The following is a 19,915-nucleotide window of genomic DNA, read 5'->3' as shown; positions in this document are numbered from 1 at the left end:
CTAGATCTAGAGAGGTGTCCTTCAAGTAAAAAAAATTTTTATAGGCCTAGTTATTCACAAATCAAACTTTTTTTTCTTAACAATCAATACATTGTTGCAAACGAATAATAATAATAAAAGTCGAAGCGCGCCCTCGAGTAGCTCGTTTTATTTGATCCAAAGGAAGAGAAGAGAACTCTCTAGGCCTACTCTCTAGTGTGTCCAGTGCCCTGCGTAGATTGGTTTGGTAGGTTTAGCCTAGAGAAAAAAAAAAAAAAGAGAAGATCTCTATAAAAAGTTCACATTGACTTCATTGACATTGACATTAATCCGAGCCGAGGCCTACATAGATCTAGATCTAGATCTACATGTTTCCAGGACTCTGCTAGGTCATTGCTCACGACTCAGTGACGTCTGGTAGATTATCATTTGGTTTTATTTACCCCTTTTTTATAAAAAGGCTTTTTCATTTCATACCGGCTCCAATCTTGTGTGGAGTGGGCAGACCGTTCCAAGTGATCTCGGATCTTGCTTGCAGCAGTCAACAACTGTGAACAGGACTCAACACTACAAAGTGAGTGTGGTGGTAAAAAATAGTGGCTATAAGAAAGTGGCTATTCTCACCCGGCAAGATCAACTCCTCCCCTCTTCTCTCTCTCTCTGTCTCTTTCTGAATACTGTCTATCGGTGTGGACGATCAAATTGACCAAAACAAAGTTAAAAAATGATGTTAAAACACAAAAGTAAATTAATTTGGTTGTCTACAAAGATGCTACGGCTATTTAACTTTTCGAATCGAGCCGAACTACGCGGGTCGCCATTTTGTTTTGCCCGGAAATTCTCGCGCTACTCCTCTCTCTCTTTCTCTCTCTCTCTCCACTGCCCACAGACAAAATTGTAAGCTTTTAGTAGGCTACAGTTGTAATGGAACGTTTGTTCACGGCACAGAATTCTACAATTTTTCTGTTATCACAGTATAGAATTCTGTGGTTTAGGGTGAACGCAAAATTTGGTGAACGCGCACCGGGTGAGAATAGCCACAAGACTCGCCTGCACTATTCTCACTCCGGGTGAGAATAGAGGTGGCCTTATAATAATTTAATAAATAGATGGGAGTGTATACAGACCCGGTAACCGGGAGCCGGGAACAAAGTCACAAAGTATACAGACGCGGTAGGGGAATTCTTTTGTGATATCGGAGAGTTTCAGCGCCCTCTTGGCTCAGGGTAGACCTAGGTTCTTCTAGATCTATGATCTAGATCTAGATCTAGGCAGACATAAATCTTTGATCTAGTTTCGCGGCTAGCCTAGATCTAGAATCTAGATCTAGACTAGTCTAGATCTAAATGAAGATTGCGGATGTCTTTTTGATGAACGATCCTTTTTCCTCCGTTTTGGAGTTGGAGGAATCACGATTTGAAGTAAAGAACAATGTCATAATTTCAATCGAGCAGCCACCCTCTCTATTTCTCTGCCCCCCCCCCCTCTCTCTCTCTTTCTCTCTCTCTCTCTCTCTCTCTCTCTCTCTCTCTCTCTCTCTCTCTCTCTCACACACACACACACTCACGCACACACTCTCTAGATTTCTACCGGGTCTGGGCGCTGAAACTTCCGAGAGATAGTAGTCTAGACTTAGAATCTAGGTTTGGCCCTATTGACTCAAACCTGTTGAGTACACAGGTCTCATTAGATCTAGATTAGATCTAGATTTCTAGTAATTATTTTATTCAGATTTAATGCAACAAGAAGTCAGAAAGGCACCTTTTTTGGTTTTGTCTGAAATACAAATACTTTAGGCATTGCAAACTAAAAAAAATTTCATTTTATTCAGCCATCATTATTATTACGAAGTGACTATTTCTCCGAACGTTCGGAGAAATAGTGCCGATCTTTATTTCTCCGAACGGTTTCCGGCTTCCGGTCTCGTGATTTTTTGTCTATTTATTGCGAGAGTTCGGCGCCAACTTTCATTCTGCCTCTGGCCTCTGGTCTGGGAAGGAACACCGCATGGCAAGCCCGCCTACAGACAACCTTCTGTAACACCCACCACACACCCACCACCATCATGCACATGTACACACACTAACTAAACATGACCAGTGGGCAACTTTTGAACGTATGACGAGCTGAGCTGTGGACGGAGAGACAGTGTGAGTGAAAGAGCGGGTGAAAGGAAGAATGTGCGAGTGTATCCACAGGCGACAGCAACTACAAGACAAGACGACGACACCGACCCCCTGGCCTGGTCCACAGCTCACGAAAGAAAGGAATGCAGCTCAGGCAGTGTTTTGCCTATATTATTGTCCATGGTTCGCAGGGTGCAAAGGAAAGAATGATATTTTCTTTGTGTGTGCCTGGAGGGAGGGGGTGGGGTATGAAGAAAGTCATGTGGACAGGGATGAGCCGCGGGAGAGAACATGGGAATTGAATGAATGAGGGAAACTGAAAGAGACGAACGACTCATGAGCCCTGGAGTGAATGGATCCTGTGTTTCTATTTTTGTATACTTTGAACTGTTACTGAATACAGGCTGAAATAAAGCCCGAAAACACACACACACACACACACACACACACACACACACACACACACACTCCTCACTCTCCACTTACTACCACACACAGACACACTCACACACGCACATACATACACACACACACACACACAGGAGCAAATTTTTGGGTCTATATATCTATTTCGATTTTCAAGAGCTAGTCTAGAGATTTTTAGATGAGTGTAAAAACGTGAAAAAGAAAGGTTTCACAACAGAAAGAAATCAAAATTAGAACAGCCCATAAACAACAACAAACATTAACAAATAAGGATGTGTGTCCACCTGTCCGAAGAAGATGGGCTGTTTTAACCCTAAATGTGCGTAATAAAAAAAAAAAAGGACAGGATATTACATGTAAATTATGGAATCACACACATTAAGGGGCTTTGCCAGTGTCAGTACATTGGTCGCAGCAGTGACAAACGCAGATGCCAGTTCTATGTGTCGTTATCAATAACCCTCCGTAGATCTAGATCTAGATCTAGACAGCACACGAGTGAACACAACACATTACGTTTAAGAGCAGCACCCTTCATAGGCAACACGCCATATCTGTAGCGAAAAACTGTTTGGAATTGTAGCATTTCTTTATATAAATATTTACTGCGGACATTTTTTGGACCGATTGAACCATATTGTATACGAACAATCTTTGGTAGGCCTATACTATAATTATAGATCTATATAATATCCGAAATTTGCGAGAAAGGATGTGATTTCAGAGTGTTCGGAGAAATAGTGCCCAGCTTTATTTTCCCGAACGTTCGGAGAAATAGTGCCTAGCTTTATTTTCCCGAACGTTCGGAGAAATAGTGCCCAGCTTTATTTTCCCGAACGTTCGGAGAAATAGTGCCGGCCTTATTATTAAGTAGCATGATAATCTAGCCGTCCTTAAGTACGGAGCGGCTAGCCTAGCCGTACTCTAGCTAAGCAGTCTAGCTTAAAGTACGGCTAGCCTGCCTGTCTAGCCGTGCTTATATCTTAGGCCCTAGTTGTAACATTAGAAAACAGGTCTCATTTGTAATTATTCAGAGGTTTAAAATACATGCACTGTCAGTAAGGCGCCTGGTTTTGTCTCTTCAAATACAAAATGTATACTTTAGGTACTGCAAGCTAAAAATTTATTTACAATTCAGTAGGCGGCCTATTTTTTGTTTTTTTGTCAGTCTAGCCATCCGTTTCTAGATCAAGATCTAGATCTATCCACGCCGTATAAATTACGACTGAATAACAAGCAAGCATAGAATGATCATTCTTTTTTCTTTAAAAAAAAAATTTTCCATTCACACTAGAATCTGCTTTAGTTTAGTAAGATCTAGTCTAGAATCTAGATCTACATTAGAGATAGTCTAATATTTAGAAACCCATCACCACCATGCCCATGTAGATCAATGTGGGAACAGTAGATCTAATAATATAGAAGCCTGTCTGTTCTCAGTGTCACTGGGAACAGTTTCTGGGTCAATTCCCAGTGACACTGGGAACAATTCTGCCCTAGGCCCTATTGCCAGTGGTTTCTGGGCCTATTCCCAGTGACACGGAAATGAATAGTTTCTGGGCCTATTCCCAGTAGTGTCACTGAGAATATTGTTTTCCATATATACTAGCGGCGAAGTAATTTGTGCGCTTTGGACCAATCGGGTGGTTTCAGGGGGCAGAAAAAAGAATCTGGGGGGTTACAGAGGGGCTTTCTCCCCTGTTTTATGTTTTAACCCATAATTTTATATTTTATCGTGAGGTTTGAAACTTTCTTTAAAATAATAATAATTGATGGAGCGACAGTTTTGGTGGCTTTGTGTGATGTGCAGTAAACAATACTGCAGTTTGACCCCCAAAGTAGTGCATCTGTGTGCGGGAGGGAAAGTAAAAATTTACCCGATCAATATTGGGTAGGTAGATCTAGAATCTTGATCTAATTTAAATTTGTTGCTGACATTGTTTGCACAAAAGTAGTCTGTCTAGTCTTGTTTTTATCTCTCATCATTCGAGTTTTTGAGCAAGCAAGTCAAAGTGTGCTTGGATAACAATTCTGTTACATGAGGATAGCATGGTTCTGTAAATTGACTTTTACACAGCACGTTCTTAGATGTTTTGTTCTTGAAAATTGTTCCAATGGTCTGTTTTTGTCCAAAAATTATGAAAAAAATAGTGAAAATTTGTTTTCCAAAAGCTGTGTTACGCTGCATCATGTCAGGTGTGTGTATAGTTTATTACAGTTAGTTTGATGTGATGTTTTATAGCACAACGCTTGGAAAACAACTTTTCACTAGTACTAGCAGGGTTTTTTTGTACAAAAACTGACCTTTGGAACAGAAAACTACCTTGTTTAATCGTATGAAATGCTACTAGATATTCAGTTTTAATCTCTATGACTGTATATATGTTTTCCTTAGTAGATAATGCATGGATAATGTTCTGTCTGCTTACATGAGATGGTCCATTACTCTATCTTCATGTTTCATCTGATTTCTAAAAAAATGTGTGAACCTGAAATTTGGCCACAACTTTGTATTCTATTTTTATGTGAAAAAGGAAGAACGCCTTTTCTGCCATAAAAGTCCTATTATAACCAACCCCAGTCCTGCAAAAAAATTATATAATTTTCTACATATATTGCCTCCTTTAGTCACGCAGTTGGTCAAAGTTGAGCCTCTGAAAGTTGCTGTTCATTTTGTTCTTATTTTTTGTTGTTGGTTTGGGGGGTGTTGTTGTTTTTGGGGGGTTTTTTGCTTAAAAATCGAAAAGCAATTTAGGTGCCAATGTTGTAATGAGGCGTTATAAAAAGAAATTTATGCGAGTGTCATACTGACCACGAAATCTTTGGGAGAGTAAACTGTTACTATGGAAACCGTACTGGAAAGTCAGATCAGTAAATGCGATCATTTAGCCTCACCATCAGTTTTATACATATAATACCTTACAACTACAGGCCATGATCAGATCACTTATGATATATATATATATTATATATGCTGATTCTGTAGTTATTGACAGACTGTAAATGTCACCCAATGATGTATCCACTTTTGGCTTTAGCCTTATGGCTGGTAGTTCATAGTGTCTTTTTTCCCTCAGTCTGTGTGTGTGTGTGTCTTTTTATCTGACAATCTGTCAATCTGCCCCCCCCCCTCCCTCTCTCTCTCTCTGTCTATCTGTCCCATCTCTGCTTTCTGTCTGTCTGTCTGTCTGTCTGTCTGTCTGTCTCAGAGATGTGTTCTACATGATCCAAAGTTCTCTTTTTGTATCTAGTGACTTTGTCCAATCCTCCTCACCTTGCCAGCCCTCACCCTTTCTCCCTATCAGGTATTCTCTTATCCCATCCCTGTATGGATTTAATCTTTTTATAGCTAAGGCCTAAGATGTCTTGATGTTGACAGCTGAGGATGCACACACCCAGCAGCCCTGCTTTTTATCTTGTGAATATTGATGTTTTTTAAAGTCATGTTCAAAAGGCTGTACGTGCATGAAAACAAGTAGACGGCTTGATGGTTTGGATTTTAGGATCAATATTTGTAGAAGTAGGTAACAAGAGTTAGGGATGCTACGCTTTCCCTATTTTGACATTATAATGTATAGTGTTTGTGTTACACAAGAGAAAAGGCCAATTGTCAACAACATATTGGACCATTAAGTGTGGAGCATGTGCTGTTTGTGACATATAATTTTCTTCTTTTGCTGCAGTGTTTCACCTATGTTAATTTCTCTTCATCATCTTATTGAAAAATTATTTTACTTTTTAAAAAGCTGAGTTGAGCAAGAGTTGGCTACAAATACCCAGCCTAATCTGTAGCCTGATACCCATAAAAGAGATTGATGGGACTTCCAGTTATCACCAGTGTCAGTACCCAAAGGGTATTTGAAATGTTGGTATCTCTACTATATTATACTACAGTTGAACTTGCTCATCAAATGACCACCACAAACCTAATCTTATCTCTCCCCCCCCCCCCCTGCATTTTGTTCGAATATTAAAAGAACACTGTCCATGAGAAACACCTGTCTAAGATGACCACTTTTCTCCTCAATAATGAATTGTGGTCTTGGATAATATTCTTATCTTCTTATTGTTAATCTCTACGTATATATGTTGTGTTCAATGGTCCAGCTCACTCAACTGAATTGAAGCTATATATACTTTTGTTTCCAGAGGTTTCATACAGTGAGTAACTACTATCATCAGCATCATGGCCTCCGAGATGACTACAGGAACTGTACTGGTGACAGGAGGTGCAGGCTACGTGGGCAGTCACACAGTGATTACTCTGCTTGAGGATGGCTACAATGTGGTGGTGCTGGACAACTGCTCTAATGGAAGCCCCGGTCAGTCTTACTCAACTGTTGATGGATTTGTTGTGTAGTAGAGGTTAGATGCTTTGTGATTGCATGCCAAAGACCTGAGACTGATTCTTGCGTGTGGAAATTTTTTATTGAGTGTCTCTGCCTTTCTGCTGAGATGATATATATTCCTCTCAGCCCGGTTGGTTTGAAGCCCGCTTCCTCTGTGATTTAAATTGTGTCAATGGGTGCATAAATATCCTTTTTGAAAAAAAAGTATTTAATAACTAGCTCCTTTGATATAAGTGAGGTTGTTGAGGAGAGGTGCTGGGCTTCTTCAACCTCTCAATGGAGGCTCTATGGAATAGTCCATTCTGACAAGAAGGCAGATATCTTATCTACTGGGTATGAAAAGTGAACTCAACTATAATGGGCAAAAGAGCCTTTTCACCACACAATGTTGATGTAATTTGTAAAAAAAAAAAAAAAAAAAAAAAAAATTTTAAAGGGATTGAAAATGGGTAGTTACTAGGTGGAAGAAACAGTTTTACCTACTCTAACAGCTTCTTTTCCAAAAACAATCACCTGTACAAATGACCACTTCCCGCTTCTTCTCTGTGTTTCCATGACAGTGTCCAAAACGTCCACCTGTCTAAGACAACCACTTTTTTTCTCAATAATGTATGGCTTTCTTTGCACTCAAAGAGTTGTCATTTACATCATGTCATCTTTGCAATGTGTTGTCTTTGCCATTTGTCCTGTTTTAGATTGCTTCATTTTTACATTTCATTTCTTTACTCTTCTTTTCCCTCTGGTCACGAAAGTCAGATTGTGGGTGGTTGGCGGGTGCTCTGGTGTGGTTTGCTCCTTCTTTCCTATGAAACATCTGTCGTCTTAAATCTCTCCCCCTTTTTTGTGTATGTTACTCTCTTGTAACGCATCTATTCTTCAGCACTTACATGACCTGGTTGTGTTGTAAGTGCCGTAAAACTCTTACAAAAACTAAAAACGAAAGTCAGATTTTTAACTGTTAGAGTTCAGTGTACAGAGATTGAAGTTAATTATTTTCTCTTTATGTACCTGATGAAATGGTACAGAGAGCATACAGCTGATTGAGAAGATCGTAGTTCTTAGATTGAAGTTTATTGTTTTTCTCTCCTATATACCAAATGGAACTGTACAGAGAGTATACAGCGGATTGAGAAGATCGTGGGGAAGTCTATTCCATTCCATGAAGTTGATCTACTTAACAAAGCAGATGTTGTGGATGTTTTTAAAAAGGTGAGTTATGCACTTCATAAATACCCGAGACAGATAATTTTTGTCTAATGTAGATTGTGTTCTTTGTGGCTTGTTTTCCTTTAAAATTGCTGGTGGTTGGAGGATGCTGCTCGTAGATCTTGTTTCGTTTCTTTCTCGCTGCTATTTTCTGTCTTTTTCTCTTAACTTTTCCCTTTTCTAAAGGACTAACATTGTTTTGATATGCTTCTCTGTATTGAAACTTGAATGCTTTTATGTAAAGATTGCGAATCACTGTGCAGACACTTTAGAACTTTAGACAGAGATGCCCTTTTTCAAGAAACTTCTGGAATTCTCTTGCTCATGTCAAAGGTGTTTTTTTTCCTCTTTCCCAGTAATAGCTTTTGCCCTGTTTTAGAACTTTGATGTCTCAGTATTATTTTGGGGTATTTTCTAGATCTTGCTTTTAAAAGTGTATTATCGATTGTATTTACTTTATACCCCCATTGATACTATTTTGATAATTTAGGAGTTGAGTTGCTTTGACGGTGTTTGTCAGGGCCCATTCAGGCTGAGTGGGATACAACGTTTTTACCAACAGACAGAAGCTCCTGATAAAAAACTTAATCGAAAATCAAACTTGTGTCTTTTGTAATGAACCCAACGGCCACACCACAGATGCCAGTGATCCCTTTTTTTTATTTTTTATCTTAGCATTGTATAGGTAGGCTTCCTGTTGAAATGTAGCCGTTATAGTATGTTCCAGTGAAAGACGCATTGTAGCTTAAAAGGTATACTACTTCTGATTCGTATAAAGTTCAATTCTTGTAACTAACATATTTTGGTCTGAAACATCATTGGTGAGTGCTCATATGACATTAAGTAGTTGAGAGCGCCGTAAAACTCTTACTAAACTTACTAAAAATCATTTGTGTGTTTTTGACTGTCCCCAGCACCCAGATATCTCTGTGGTCATCCATTTTGCTGCGTTAAAAGCTGTTGGGGAGTCTGTGGAGAAGCCTGTGATGTACTACAGGGTCAACCTGATGGGGACCATCAACCTTGTTGAGGTATGTTCTTTGCCGTGCCTGTCTCCCTCAATTTACTTTGGAATTGATGGGTTTAGATCTAAGTATTTTTATTTTATTGTAACCTTTACTGAATATTTTTCATTGTTTTGTTTGTGAGATGGCTGTTGAAATACTTATTGGAGGATATACTCCTTCCATTTAAAAAAGATTCCTCTCTAAATGTTGGAATTACCTTATTTATAAGTCGATGGCTGGATGCTTAACTCTAACAAATGCCATTGAGCAATTTGACGTTTGTCGGAATTTTGCATCCCACCCAGCCAATAAAGTGATTGTAGCTCATAGAGGTCCTGGACTGTCGAGCTAAGTACTTGTATTCTCTAAATATTGTAGTTGTTTGTTTTAGTTATGTCAGCTGGCCATTGTGCATCATCATGATACAAACAATAAAATTATGCCTTACTTGCCTTTACTGGTAACTCTGATTTTTATTTTTAAAATCTACTTTAAGGTACCTTAGTAGGATTCAATAGCCTATCAAACTTAAGAGCCCTGTGAATTTCATAACCATCAAAAATTGGTGAATGGTGTCTTATATTGTAATGGTTAGGTGCTTCACTGTCGTACGCAGGAGACCGCACTTTGATTCATGAGTGGAGAGAATTTTTTTCTTCAGTATCTCGGTCTTTCTGCTGGAATGTTATACAGTGGAAACCTGATATAACAGGGATGGTGGGAGTAGAGAAAATGTCCTGTTATATCCAATCCCTGTTAAATCAGAAATGCAAAGGAAAGTAAGCATTTGTGGACTTATCCAGCTGTACTTATTCATGGGTAGTTTCCCTTGCCACAAGTACCCACGAACAGGGGTTTTGGCACCAATTTTCTCCTTGCCTCCTTAAACCACATCAGAAGAGCTTGGTCCACGGCATCTGCATCAGGTAGTCTCATCTTCTTTCGATCCAGAGCAAACTTTTCATTGGAGTATGCTGCCACTATCTTCTCTCTATCCTTGATAATGGTGTGAATCGAACTGACGACAAATCTCTGCCAGGGGAGCTTGTTTTTTGTAAACAGCCTGGATTTTTTCGTATTTTTGTCAATTGAAAGGCATTTTCTCTAGCGCTTGACATCGTTGGTGACACATTATGCGTGCGTGTTGCTAGGTTTCGGGCGAGATCGAGGTCTGCAGCTCACCGCAGCCCTCTCTCGCTTCACACGCTGCGTGTGCTTGCAGTGGCATGGCTTGCGTGGGCTTGCTCCATCACTGCATTACTCTCTCTCTCTCTCTCTCTCTGTCTCTCTCTTTCTCTCTCTCTTACTTTTTACTCATTGTTAACTAGCCTTTGTCCCTGCTATAACCGATTGGGCTCCGATGAGGTCCTGTTATTGCCGATAACTTTTAAAAGAGACAAAGAGTAGGAAAAAAATGGGGATTTTAAAAAATCCAAATCCCTGTTATTACCGGGCCTGTTATATATGGTTTCCACTGTATCCCTCTCTGCCCAGGTTAGCTCTTACAGGAAGTGGTTGGGAGCCTGGCACGTAAATTATCTAAATTGTGTCTATGGAGACTTAAAAAGAACCTACCAACAAAATTGGTTATGAGTCCCTTGATTATTTGAATATTAAAATATTATTGATACTTTCTAGGCGATGACAGAGTCCAACGTGACTCGAATCATCTTCTCCAGCTCAGCAACGGTGTATGGGGATCCGAAGTACCTTCCGATGGACGAAGCTCACCCTGTTGGGAACTGCACCTCCCCCTACGCCAAGTCCAAGCAGTTTGTAGAAGAGATACTCTCGGACATTTGCCGCATCAAACCTGTGAGTGAAGATCGGGATGAGGGTCCTACGGTCATTTTAAAAATGTTTTGGGGACCAATTTTTCCTCTGAATTAGCTTGAATTTTGGTCTTTGGCACAGTAAGTTGATTCACAACATTTCCCCATGCCGTGATTTATGCGCAGTGGAAACATTGCCTCCTAAATTTGTCTGAATGGGAAAAGACAAACTGGTATACTATTTCAAAGGGACTATTGTTCTCAGCGCAGTTTTTGTAAAGTTTAGAATGGTATCAACAATTTTGTTCATCCTTCATTACATGTTTTGAAAGGTTTGTTTAAAACAAACTTGTTTTTAAAATTTAACTTAAACATGATTTTAAACGAATTTCACTCATTAAGTCTCATTTTCTTTGCCAGTCTAAGAAGTATCAAAATGCCTGTCTGTAAATTTATTTGCATTGGTAGCCTTCTAGATATTAATTGGCTATGTATTTTCATCTACTCATACAATGTACATGGCAAAGTTGTTTGCAAAAATTCCTGCTTTGTCTTGGATGGTGTTGTTTTTTTGTTTTTTTTCAAATTATGTTTACAAACCCCTATTTATGTGCTGGTAGATAATATTTTTTTGTGTATTTATGTGCTGTGCATACTTGTTCATGTCGCCTTTTATACATGTATTTTGTCTTGTCTCTAATTGCAGGGAGTGGGGTGTATTTCCTACTTCTTTCTTTCCCTCTTTTGTTCTCTGTTTGTTTATCTTGCTTGCTTTATTCCATGTACTGAATGACAGATTATATTATAGTGTCCTGTGCCTGTCTTTCCTTTAAGGAGTGGAGTGTTGTCATACTGCGGTACTTCAACCCTGTCGGAGCCCACAGCTCTGGCATGATCGGTGAGGACCCCCAGGGAGTGCCCAACAACCTCACGCCGTTCGTCTCACAGGTGGCTATTGGGAAGCGGCCGGAACTGATGGTCTACGGCAATGACTATGATACAATTGATGGCACAGGTAAAAGTTTCTTGTACAAAAGATGCGCTCTCTCTTGTGAACTGCTATTTCCAGGGTGCCTTGATAGTTGAAGCAGACTTTGTGCTATTGAGGCTAGAGAGGTGAGCAGAGTAAAGAGTGCCATAAAAACTTATTAAAAATAAAACAACTGATGGCTTGTGAGTCTTGTCGAATTTCTTAAAGTTGTTCATTTGGAAATGGCTCTTTGTTTTTATTTGTTGTGACATAATTTGTGGTGCTTGTTGTTTTTGTTATTTTGCTTTTTAAAAAAAGCATGATCATCCTGCTATAGTTTAGTATGAAATATATTTTCATGTGTGTTGCTATTGTTAATGTGTCATCATTGTTTGCATTTTTGTTTTTATGAACTGCACTACTGCCAGGAGTTTTAGTTTTTTCCAAAATTTCTGGAATCTTGGGAAATATTTTACTTTTTATCTATTTCAATAAAGTTGAAATTTTCCCTATTTACTATCATTTCAGTTACTTCTTCAAGTCTTTCTTTCATGCTGGCTCCTGTTTGTATTGCAAGCAAACATATTTTAAATTAGAGTCAAATTTTTCCAAAAAGGCCACCCATTGTTGAAGAGAAAAATGGTCATCTTAGACAGGTGGTCATCTAGGGCAGTGTCATTATGATTCTAAGGAAAAAAACTCAAGAGGGAAGTGGAAAGTTGTCGTTTGCTGAGTTGATTGTCTTGGACAGGTGGTCATTAGGGCAGGTTTGACTGTATTAAAATTTATACTCATGCGTGAGGACTCCCATGCCTTGGGAATCCCAGAAGTGCTAATGTCACTTTAATTATTTGTTTCTTTTTCCTTCAGGGGTGCGAGACTACATCCACATCACAGACTTGGCAAAGGGCCACATTGCTGCCATAAACAAGCTGAATGAAACCACAGGCTTCAATGTACGTTATAGGAAATGACAACTGTTCTCTTTGTTTTTAGAAACTTGTTGCTGCGAGGAGTGTTAAATGCAGTAAAAATGAATTCACGGTCAGCAGAGCTTTACATGCAGGGATTGACTACCCATGATGTTGTTGTTGTTTTCAAATCCCTTTAGCAGCGAGCATTTCGCTCTTGGCTGCGCAATGCCTCCCTCAAGTAACTACATGTCCTTGTCATCTGGTCAACGCCAGAGTAGAGAAGGCTTTGTAAGTCTGTAGGTGTGTGTGGCAGCCTGCGTCGAAGAATTGCCAGGTTTGGGCTGTGAAGGAGAAGATGTTCAAAGGTCTCCTCGTGGTAGTCACTGTGGTTTGACTACCCTTAAGTAGTACCCAGCAATTTCCTTTTAATGATCTGTATAAACTGACGAGATGTGGGAGCCCAACATGTCCTTTTTCTCAGCCTGCTCTGTTGACATAGACATCCAGTGCTTCTCTGAAGTTTCGATGGATATGTAAGGGTCTTTATCCAGAACTGGTGCTCATACTCATATCCCCAAGTTTTCTTTTAGGTTTCCCGCTCAGGTAAATGTTTTGTTCTTTAAATTTCCTTTATCTTTGTGCAGTGGCTCATTATTCTCCACTCAAAATAATGACTCTTACCACTCCCCATCCACCTCTCCCTCTCCTTTCTTTCCCCCCTCCCTTTAGGTGTACAACTTGGGCACTGGCACAGGGTCTTCTGTTCTACAAGTGGTCCAAGCGTTTGAGAAGGCGTGCAGTAAAAAGGTATGTTGGTTGATTTATAAGGAATTGGCTTATAAGAAATAATTTCGTTTTCATTCCTGTATTTTCAGAATTTTCATGAAATCTTTTCTGCTTTCGATTTCTGTTTATTGTGCGACAGTTGTTGTCTGGTTTCGTGGATGTATCGGAGGAGCATTGTTTAGTTAAAAATCTTGTATGCTTCTACTGGTTTCTTTGCAGAACAGTGACAATTATTTCTCCACTGTTAGTCCTCGGAATGCTGCTGAGACTGATAACTTGAAGGATCCCCAGCAGTCTGAAGGGCCCTGTGGCTGTGTATTTTTTGCTTTGTAGGGGGGGAAAATATAACCGAGATGATGTTCAAGTTAAGTTAAAAACATTTGGTTGTGGAAAACGTTTGGTTACATCTTCCCTACTTTGTCCATAGTTTCTGTGACTAGAAAAAGAAATGTTTTATCATTTTGTTAACCCTTCCAGCCTCATCATGCGCGTATATTTTCAGCAGCCTTTACACTTCCCGCCGTCCCAAGAGCATATATTCTCAGCACAAATGCTCAAGCCACTGCCTGTCCCAGGAGGGTATATTTTCAGTTTCGGGGGGGGTGTTACCGAATTTGTGCATTTTTCCTAACGGCAGCAAACCTAATTAAATTAAATTTAATTGTTCATTTACCTTTGAAGATTGTTATATGTTTTTATTTAGAACTCATAACAAAGACACTATATGTGTCACGAGGCGCTGGTCAATTTTTGGGCATACGGAGCTATTGGTATAGTCGTAAAGATTGTTCAATTGCTTTGCTTTCGATTAAAAAAAATCCACTTACCTTGAACAGAAGTTGAGATATTTGCGATTGAAGAAAGTGGGGTTGCCTGGTTTCAGAAATAAAGTTAGCAAGAAAATGGCTTCCAAAGTTTGGTGACTTCCATAACTCAAGAGTCCTTGGAAACTGCAAATTTACTTCTTTTTTTTTTTTTGCTTTTAATCATTATTCGATGAAATCCACACATAGATATCTAAATGTGTTTTTGAACGGACATACAAGATGTTGAGACAAAAAAACAAAAATTCGAGAATAAAAATTCCAAACTGGTCGAAAAATGCCAATTTCTTCGATTTCATTATTTTGACTAGTGCCTGATTTCACCACAATGCCTCATTTATGACTTTTCAGAATGAATATATATGTCTTTTTTCTAAAATACTGCTGTACTAGCTGGGACTGGGGTATGCTGCCTGCTGTATTAACCTGGGACTGAGGTTAGGGAGTGCAGAAAAATGGCTGGGGCTGGAAGGGTTAAGTTTCTTATCACTTCATGAGCTGTGCATATTTATATATCTATCTGTTCTGTGAAAAATGTCGATACTGTTCAGCAAATGAAGATGTCAATGTTGTGCAAGGAAAAATATCAGATTGGCTGTCAGGGGACTGAAGCATAATGCAAGTGGAATGTAAAAATCTATTATTACCTCCCATTTAAGTGAGATTATTTTGCATTAAATCAAAATTTGTCATCTCCCTTAAAAACTACATTGTATTTCAGTCTTTGGTTAAAAAAAAAATTATCCCTGATTGCATATCGCTAGCCGCGTGATTCAACCGCCTAAGTGCCAAGAGACAAATTTTTAAGATGATGCCAATAAATCCGTATTTCCCTAAATTGACGAGCGCCTGATTCCACCGCGTCATGACACATATATATATACAATAGAAGTTGTCCAAGATGGCCACCCTGGTTTCGTACTAGGTATTTGTAAGTTACATTGAAAGTGTGTCAACTTGATAGTAATTATTATGCTTTAAGAAAAATATAAAACTGGATGACGGAAACCTGTTTTTAATATAATGAAATCAATCTTGCTTTTTACCAAAAACTAACGGGCCGTTGTTATGTTGATGGGGTTCTTTTTACTCAAAGTACTGTGTTTTTTTGTGGGTGCTCTGGTGTGGTTCGCTCCTTCGTTCCTATTAAACATCAATTGTTCTTTCTCTCCTCCTCCTTTCTTGTGTATGTTACTCTCTTGTAACACCTCTAATCTTTCTTGTGTATGTTACTCTCTTGTAACACCTCTAATCTTTCTTGTGTATGTTACTCTCTTGTAACACCTCTAATCTTTCTTGTGTATGTTACTCTCTTGTAACACCTCTAATCTTTCTTGTGTATGTTACTCTCTTGTAACACCTCTAATCTTTCTTGTGTATGTTACTCTCTTGTAACACCTCTGATCTTTCTTGTGTATGTTACTCTCTTGTAACACCTCTAATCTTCGGCACTTATGTGACCTTTTTGTGTTGCAAGTGCCATACAACTCTTGCTAAAACGAATTGTGCTTGTCCTCAGATCAACTATAGGATTGTGCCTCGGCGGGGTGGAGATGTAGCTGCCATGTGTGCAGACCCCAGTAAGGCCCACAGAGAACTCAACTGGAAGGCTGAGCGTTCGCTGGATGATATGTGTATGTGAACTGATTCTTTCGCTCTCTGTCTCTCTCTCTTTTGCTCTCTGTCGCTGTCTCTCTCTCTCTCTCTCTTTCTCTCTCTCTCTCTTTCTCTCTCTCTCTCTCTCTCTCTCTCTCTCTTTCTCTCTCTCTCTCTCTCTCTCTCTCTCTTTCTCTCTCTCTCTCTCTGTCTCTTTCTCTTTCTCTCTTTCTCTTTCTCTCTTTCTCTTTCTCTCTCTCTCTCTCTCTCTCTCTCTCTCTCTCTCTCTCTCTCTCTCTCTTTTTCCCTCTCCCCCTCTCCCTCTCCCGCCTTTACTTGCAAGTCACTCATATGTTTCTTGTGTTTCACTCATTCAAGGCCAATTAATTGTGGTGCCCTCATTCAGTCTCTCTTGTCATGTTCTCTCAAGTTGCTAGCTGAACCACAAGTCATTCACTCCTGCCCCCTCTCTCTGTCTTACCCACTTAGTGTTGAAGAGCCAGTTACCCTGTGGCGTCGGTGGCCCAGTGGTTAGGCTACTGGACTCGTAATCGTCATATTGTGGGTTCGGGGGGTTCGAGCCTTAGCTCGGTCCAACGCTGTGTCCTTGGGAAAGGCACTTTACAGGAATTTCCCACTTGGCTCGGTCCTTTCGGAGATGGACGTTAAACTCGGAGGCCCCGCCTCTTAAATAACCTAATAGTGTTGATAGGGGCGTTAAACCTATACCATCCCCCCGGGGTGGTGCCACTGACTGAAGTGTCTTTGGACCATTCCCAAAGGGGGGACATTTCTCGTTCTAGTGCACAGTATAATTGTAAATGGGCTGATCTAACAATGTCATGCTCATTACTGTGCCTGAACTACAACAGGGAACTGCTGCTTTTTCTTTCCTAATCCTTACTATCGTCATTTTCCTCTTCTTCTTTTGTATGTATGTCACACTCTTGTGATCCTCTATTTCCGGGGTGCCTTGATAGTCGAAGCAGACTTTGTGCTGCTGAAGCTAGAGAGGAGAGCAGAGTAGGTCTGATTCCCTGTAAGGACTTCTCTGTTGACATCCTCCCCTTTGTGCTCTTATGACCTTATGCAGTTGCGAGGGCCGTAAAACCTTACTAACACTAAAATACTAGCGGTGAAGAGCTAGCAACCCTGTGAATGTGGGACCTTCAGGTTAAGAAGCGACAGTGATTTAGTTATTTGTACCTCTTCACTAGTTTACCAATCCCTTCCTCTCTTGCTTCACTGTCGCACACAGGAGACCCGAGTTTGATTCTTGAATGGAGAGAAATTTGTATGGAGTATGACAGGCAGGATCAGAAGCCTAGCTCCTAAATGGTCTGAATGTGCCAATGGGGGCGTATAAATACCTTCAATAATTATATATCAAAAGTAATTTTTGTTTATATCTTACCTCTCTTCACATTTTTTCTCTTTCCTCATCTTCTGCCACTTTTACAGTGTTGTTAACAGTCCCTGCTTTGTTTCCTTAGCCTTCTGTCCAATTCTAAGTAAACATTTTCTCCTGTTTTCCAGGCAAAGATCTGTGGAACTGGCAGACGAAGAACCCAAATGGCTTCAAACAGAAAAATGGAGTGAAACCTCATTAACTTTTTGTGATGTGCTGTGATACCAACTGGCATTCGTCAGTTCTTGTGCTCGACCTACACATGATCTGTTAGTAGACTACTAGATGTGGTTACTGTCTCAATTTTTCTGCTTTGTAGTGATTTAGATGTGTGTTATAATTCAACATCATGCTATATCAAATGTGATCAATGTGGATGAGCCTTGTCAAAGATGCTTCTATAAGATTTCTGGGGAAGGGGAGGAGGGGGTTCTCTTGTAACAGAACTAGAACATTTGTCTTTTTGTTTGGTACAAATGTTTTTTACCCTATATGCTAAAATGGCTCTCAAAGCGTGATGAGTGAAGGAAGTTAATTTAATAACCGGGGTTAATGTCTTTGAATGGTCAGATTGTGCCATACACCCTCATGTGTTGAAAAGGAACTGTTGATAAATGGTCCTATTAAGTTAAAGCCATGCTTTAAATCCAATAAAATTCACTTACACTGGTGTCAAATAGAATGAGACATACATGTAATGTATATTCTTTTTACTTAATTCAACGTCATGTAATAAGAAAGTGTGTTTAACCCCTTCCTGTATGTTATACTTTGAAGGATGGATGGAAATGTTCCTCCAATCAAGATTGTACTGCTGTGAGCTTGAGTTTGTTTTGATGTACCTAGTTAGCGAAGGAGACAGGAGCAGTCATTGATGGTAGCTGATGCAAAATGGCAGAGTCTGAAAGACTTGAAAGTATTTTTGTATCAAGTTATAGAATACATGATTAAATGCATGTGAGTTGTATTTTTCTAAAACTCTAGTTGCAGAATGATAAGTAAAAATAAACTCTGACATTCCATTTAGTAATTGATGTTAAATTATGAAATGATCCTGGTTTGGATTATTTCCAGTCACTTTTGGACATTTTGTGTCTAAAATCATTTTGATGTTTCAGTAGCTTTCTCAGCTCACCAAGTGCTGCGCCCCCCACAGCTCAAATGATGATAATGTATGAAGAAAGATGATTGCTCTTAGTGGTTCTTCATTTTTTTTCCTCAGGCTTTGAAGCAAATATGAGCTGCATGTGAAGACTCTTTTTTTATTCCACTTTTTTTATAAATTGTGTTCTGAGGTCATTTCACTAGACCCCTATTTATCATCTAAAAGAAGGTGTGTAATAGTGAATGAGGTTTGTTTGAGTAAAGAGAAGCACAGCAATGCAATAATGGTCATTGAGTGCTGGGAACAAGTAAAATAGACAGAAACAACAGAGGGAAAGTAAAGAAGTAGGACCTGCCAGTGGCGGCAGTAGTGAGGACTTGTTTTCCTTTCAATGTAGTGTGGTTGTGGGTACAGTGTTATTTTCCAACTGAACAATAGGTTGCTGCCTTTATTGGAGTGTGACCAGCTCTTGGGGAGGGGGGGGGGGACAGTGGAATTGTATGAAGAGCAAGCTTGTCATTTTTGTAATTTTATCAGAGAGCGACTCTCAAATTTTTACCTCCAAACTTCGGAAATATTGTTTTTGCAGAGAACTGTAAAATGATCATCAGCATTCAGCACATGTCTTCGAACAAAGGATTATACTAGAAATATATAGTACGGTTTTAAAAAAATATTTTTGATGTTGTAATTGAAGCCTCCAAACAAGAATAGTTTGGTTTTTCTCAAGTATTCAGCTTCCTGCAGCTTCAGGTATTTGTTAATATTATTTATTTTCATTGAAAAGGCCTTTGTTGATCATTCATTTTTCAAATGGCTTTAACAACAAAATTTGGTTGCAGAGGTTGGGGGCGATTCAAATTCGAATACTCCTTGTCCTGCCGTGGTTAGATCTAGGTAGCATTGAGCATCGATGTTTAAAAAAAAAAAGTCTAAAGTAGTAGTTTTTCGATTTTTCGATTTAATTATCAATGCATGCTTGTGTTGACCTTTGTTACCGTATATATTTTCTCGGAAGTATTGTTGTGATTTTAAGTGCTGTTTAAAGTTAAATAAAGTATATCTTGTACAAAGAAATGTATGAGGACACTCTTACTACTCTGCTGAAGTTAGTGATTGCATTTATGATTTATATTGTATTTGATAATAACTGGTTTAGGGTGGGTTTTTTTAGATATCTTTAATGTGACAAACTACAAAGATTAGACATGACTCATATATTTACTGGTGATTTATTATATTGATACAGACTAATTCTTTATATATATGTGTATATGTATATGTGTGTGTGTATATATATATATATATATATATATATATATATATATATATATATATATATACATATATATATATATATATATATATATATATATATATATACATATGCAATTTAATGTTTAAAAGCCTATTGTTTGCTAGAAGTAGTTGCTGTATTTGCTTCCCA

The 19,915-nt window shown here is 39.1% G+C and overlaps 1 protein-coding gene across 1 annotated transcript; it reads left to right on the top strand.

Annotated features, from left to right (window-relative positions):
- The first annotated feature begins 160 nt into the window (after positions 1-160).
- LOC101848484 (UDP-glucose 4-epimerase) lies at positions 161-19,560 on the top strand. Its single transcript, XM_005090063.3, has 10 exons — positions 161-553; positions 6,681-6,853; positions 7,992-8,089; positions 9,001-9,117; positions 10,732-10,908; positions 11,700-11,880; positions 12,706-12,791; positions 13,479-13,556; positions 15,879-15,993; positions 17,492-19,560. The coding sequence occupies exons 2-10, from the start codon at positions 6,718-6,720 to the stop codon at positions 17,563-17,565; spliced, it is 1,062 nt and encodes a 353-aa protein (XP_005090120.1). The 5' UTR covers positions 161-553; positions 6,681-6,717; the 3' UTR covers positions 17,566-19,560.
- The last annotated feature ends 355 nt before the right edge of the window (positions 19,561-19,915 follow it).

The sequence above is a fragment of the Aplysia californica genome, unplaced genomic scaffold (assembly GCF_000002075.1).
Source record: "Aplysia californica isolate F4 #8 unplaced genomic scaffold, AplCal3.0 scaffold00012, whole genome shotgun sequence".
In the NCBI taxonomy this organism is placed as follows: Eukaryota; Metazoa; Mollusca; class Gastropoda; order Aplysiida; family Aplysiidae; genus Aplysia; species Aplysia californica.
Note: the sequence above shows the minus strand (reverse complement) of the source record. Positions and strands in the feature narration are given on the sequence as shown.